At 35.4% G+C, this 4,827-nt stretch overlaps 1 protein-coding gene across 5 annotated transcripts in view; it reads left to right on the top strand.

Annotated features, from left to right (window-relative positions):
- BAZ2B (bromodomain adjacent to zinc finger domain 2B) overlaps positions 1–4,827 on the top strand; it is a 271,958-nt gene that overhangs the window by 264,482 nt on the left and 2,649 nt on the right. For all 5 annotated transcript variants that reach the window (XM_023516805.1, XM_023516804.1, XM_023516803.1 and 2 more), the window contains 2 exons: positions 3,079–3,284; positions 3,779–3,914. In XM_023516805.1, coding sequence (XP_023372573.1) covers positions 3,079–3,284; positions 3,779–3,914 — 342 coding nt within the window. The remainder of the gene's footprint in view (positions 1–3,078; positions 3,285–3,778; positions 3,915–4,827) is intronic.

The raw sequence follows: 4,827 nt of genomic DNA, 5'->3' as shown, positions 1-4,827 counted from the left end.
AAAAAAAAAAAAATCCCTTCCTTGCCACAAATATAATTACCAAACTTGGGAAGCAAAAATTTATCATTTGTTGAAGCTGTTGTGCTAGCATACTATTACTCCTCCTCTTGGTACTATAATACAATATAAAAATGCCTCATTTACCTGGCAGCTTCAACAAATGAACTCTGGAGAAATAAAAATTATTCCATTTAATGCTATACGTTTTTAACATGTTTGTCATTATCTCTTATGTTATGCATGTTACTGCCTTCTTAAATTGAGAATAATGAGTATAATTAAATTATCTTGGTGACACAAGATCATCAGTATGAAGACCACTTATTAGACAATGATTCCCTCAGGAAATGTGAAGTTTTGCCTCTACCGTAAATGTTGTTGGTGTGCTGTGCTTTCTAATGTAATAGTCTGCTTCCTGTGGTCTGTCTTTGTTCTCTCTGTGGGTCAGTTGTTACTACTTTGCTGGTTTAAATTTCCTCCAGCTTTCTCTCAACTAATTTGCCACCATCAAGCTTTTTAAAATTATGTATAGAGTCAGAGTATGAACCTGAAACATTTTCCTGTGTCATACTGAGATTTGAGTGCCCTGACCTTACCACATTGCTGGCTGCTTAAATGTTTGGCTATGTTTTCAATACCTAAGATAAGTGGAATTTGCTTTTTAAGTGGGATGTTTTAACATCCTGTTGATAAGATATTACTGAATTGGCTTGGTCTCGGTAGCTCAGCAGCTAGGGCACCAGCCAGAGCTGGAGGGTTCGAACCCAGCGCAGGCCTGCCAAACCACAATGACAATTACAGCAAAAAAATAGCCAGGCGTTGTGGTGGGCGCCTGTAGTCCCAGCTACTTGGGAGGCTGAGGCAAGAGAATTGCTTAAGCCCAAGAGTTTGAGGTTGCTGTAAGCTGTGATGCCACGACACTCTACCCAGGGCAACATAGTGAGACTCTGTCTGTCTCAAAAAAAAAAAAAAAAAATGATATTACTGAGTTATTTTATATTATACTAAAAATTGTACTGTAATTATGTTAGAGTAAAGAGTCTAAGAACACAAGTGGTGAAAAAATGATGAAAATAGCCTCAAAACATTATTTTAACATCTATAAGGAAGTTAATAGTTTTTTGGGTTTTGCTTTTTCTCTAAAAAGAAGAGTCACATATTTAGCCTTGGAAATAGCCATTGTTAAGGTACACAAAGTATGTGGTCTAGGTATACTTAGATGCATTCATTGTTATTTTCAATGTTGGTTGGTTGGAATTGCTAATAACCTGGAAGCTTGTTTTTTATATTGTGAGAAAATTTGTGAGTCTCCAGCCCTAGTTCTGTTGTTGAGAGCATACAAAGAGTCTGCTTTTTTAAAATTTACTTTAATACTGTTGTTTTGTTTTTTTAGATTTCAGATTAATAAGAGAGTACAGACAATTAGGTTACAATGTTTGTGTTTGTTAGGTAAGACCCCTGCTATAGTTGTTGTATCTGGCACCCAGGAGGTGTGCCATATACTATTACATTGTGCCCATTAGGTGGGGACACACCAATCTCAGAAAAATCTGATACATCTAGCTCCTCTAAAGATGGCTCCTATGTTTCTTCTTAAATTTTCTATTTTACAACTTAATTAATTCCTTCAACTGTTAGTCCCATGAAAAGGTTTCCTGGTCCATGATCTTCTGAATAAGCACCAGTTTCAGTATTGTTATTAAAATGTTGTACCCATAAGTATACAGAGAGATGTTTAACTCTGAGCATGGGACTTCTCCTTTCCTTAATCTGGCACTATACTTCTATTTGAATTTATACCAGGTTTTTATCATCCACATCATACTATACTATCGTTTTACTATGTATGTGCACTGTCGCTGATCATAGAGAAGTACAGAGTAATGCATGAATTGAGAGAAAGAATATCTACTTCTGGTGGAAATATGGAAGAGATTAGGAAAGATTTCATGTAGAAGTTGAGATGGGACTTAAGAGGACAAGCGAGATTTTGACAGAGAGCAGGGAATGCCATAGTAGGAAGTGGGAACAGCATGAGAAGATCAGCAGGATTGGAAACTTATTAAATAAAAGTCATAGAATTTGTTGTATAGGATATATGAATGGGAACACTGGAAGAGATAGACTAAGGTATTTGAATGTCATGTTAAAGATTTGAGACTTTGTTAAATAGTAGGAAATCACTGAAGGATTTTGAGCTAAGGAATCAATATAAACAAACTAAGTTATAAGATCATTCATTTATTCAGTCAACATAAATGTATTAAGTGACTATTATTTGCCTTCCCTGCGCTGAAGATAAATGAGTAAAACCAGACATGGTCCCTGCCCTCATAGAATTTAGAGATAGAAAGATAGTAATAAAATGATCACACTAGTATAAAATTGTGACCGTGATAGGACTGTGACAGCCTGTAACAGAGATTTGCCTCTTGAAGGCGCTCAGGGAAGGATTCCCCTTAGGGCAGCAGTTGAACCATGGGTTGTGACCCACAGGAACTGTATTAAAGGGTCACAGCATTGGGAAGGTTGAGAACCACAGCCTTAGGGGATCCCTTCATATGAAGGTGAGTTTTAACATAAGAGCTGCAGGACTAATGAAGTTAATTAGGTAAAAAGGAGCAGAGACAAGTTACACAGACAAAAGTAACAGCTTATGCAAAGCCCCTGCAGTCAAAGGAAATATGGTGAGTACAAGGACCTATACAGAAGAACAGCAAATTGAGTGAAGCAAAGAAGAGCAAAATTGAGATGCTAAGGAGACATCTCCATATAAGTGACCCTAGGAAATTATCATAATAAGCATATTAGTCTAAAATCTTTGAAAATACTTTGCTTATTTTTATTATACCTTTCATAATATTAAAAGTTGTTAAATTTTCTCTTTCTAGCTGTTCTTAGAACTACTCTTAATTTTTTGTTCTTGTTTCTGCCTCGCATTAGGAAACACAAGGTAAAAACCTTCAATAAGGATCCTTGAGATCTGCCAGTGTCCACTGCTGTATTTTAAGTAAAGGTAATTCGCCCATCTGGCATTTTAAGAGAAAACCATAATAACACTGTTCTCTTGATATATAGGGTTGGATGTGTCCAGAGCCTGCATCAGAAAGGGAGGACTTGGTATATTTTGAACATAAGTCATTTACTAAATTGTGCAAGGAACATGATGGAGAATTTACTGGTGAAGAAGAAAGCAGTGCACATGCACTAGAACGGAAGAGTGACAACCCCCTAGATATAGCTGTAACCAGGCTGGCTGATTTGGAGCGGAACATTGAAAGAAGGTATCTGAAGAGCCCCTTAAGTACCACCATTCAGATCAAACTGGATAATGTGGGCACAGTTACTGTCCCTGCTCCTGCACCATCCGTTAGTGGTGATGGTGACGGGTAGGTTATTGAGATTAACTTGAAAAATTATTGTGCTTCTTTGCTAATTGGAGCCTATTTTCTATTGCCTGTTATCTATGTATCTTCTTGTATGTCTGTGATCCATATGGATCATGCTATTTGCATGGTGCTTTGTAAAAACATTTTTTTTTTTTTGTTATGTGCGTTGATAATCCTGCAAAGTGATCTTACATTTACCTGGTTGTGACTAAGCTTTGAGGCACGTAGCCACAGTCTGTGCACTACATCAAATTTAGTTGCTTAAACCTTATATTTATTGGCTGTTACATGTTTTTGTCATTGCTTGGCTTTCAGTGTGATGATTGTTTCACATTCAGTAACCATAAGTGTGGACATGACCTACTTAATTTTTCTATATTTCAATGCAGAATTGAAGAGGATATTGCTCCAGGGCTCAGGGTATGGAGAAGGGCATTATCAGAAGCTCGCAGTGCTGCACAGGTAGCTCTGTGCATTCAGCAGTTACAGAAATCAATAGCATGGGAAAAATCAATTATGAAAGTTGTAAGTGTTTTTATTTAAGAAATACTATAACTAATTTATTTTGTCCTGTTTTCTTCCAACCTCCAGATCTTTCTTAATTATATATTACCTGTTGTCACAATAACATATGCTGTAGTTGAGAGTTTGTCTAATTCTTATATGCTATATAGTTTGATACTTCCTTATTTCAAGCTTTTTGAAGGAACCTACCAAATGTGTTATCTTTTTTTTTAATTTTGCCTCTTCCTCTAATTGAAGTTGTTTGCTATATTCTGTCAGCATAATAGTCATCAATCTAAATATTTGAAGGCCCTTTCGCTCTTATAAATATTCTCATTTCTAACATTACTTACTATTAATGCATTCTTAAAATGTCTTTATTTTTCTATCAGTTTTCATTTTATCAATGCTAAGAACTACTTAGATAAGTAAATATAAAATAAGTGAGAGTTCTAACCTTATGTGTTTATATCATGTGTTTGGCATCAGATGTGGTTAACATAAAAAGTAGATCTTTTAGTCTTTCCTCTACTAATTAAAACTGGTTTTTCACCTTGTTTTTGTGAGCCCAGTTAGTTATTATCATGTGAATGAGCCTCTACTTTGTACCAGATACGGAAATGCTATAATTCAAAATAAGAGCTGTAGTTCGTGTATTTCCAGAAATAATCGTTTTTAATTATGTACAAGGGTCCCTCTTGCCTGTTTTACATATCATCTATGGAAGTATTTATTATACATAGACTTTTATGAATAACATTAACATTTACCTTTGATTACAGCCTAACATTAAAATTTAAGCATTTGAGATTTGTTTTTATGGATGGGTAGGTGTGCAATTCCTTTATTTAAAATAGTTGTTTCTCTAGAGAAAAGAAGAGATTCTTAAATAATACAGCATTTTTCCTTCAACTTTACCTCTGTACTTAGACTA

Source organism: Otolemur garnettii, unplaced genomic scaffold (genome assembly GCF_000181295.1).
Source record: "Otolemur garnettii isolate 467f Iridium unplaced genomic scaffold, OtoGar3 scaffold00098, whole genome shotgun sequence".
Lineage (NCBI taxonomy): Eukaryota > Metazoa > Chordata > Mammalia > Primates > Galagidae > Otolemur > Otolemur garnettii.
Note: the sequence above shows the minus strand (reverse complement) of the source record. Positions and strands in the feature narration are given on the sequence as shown.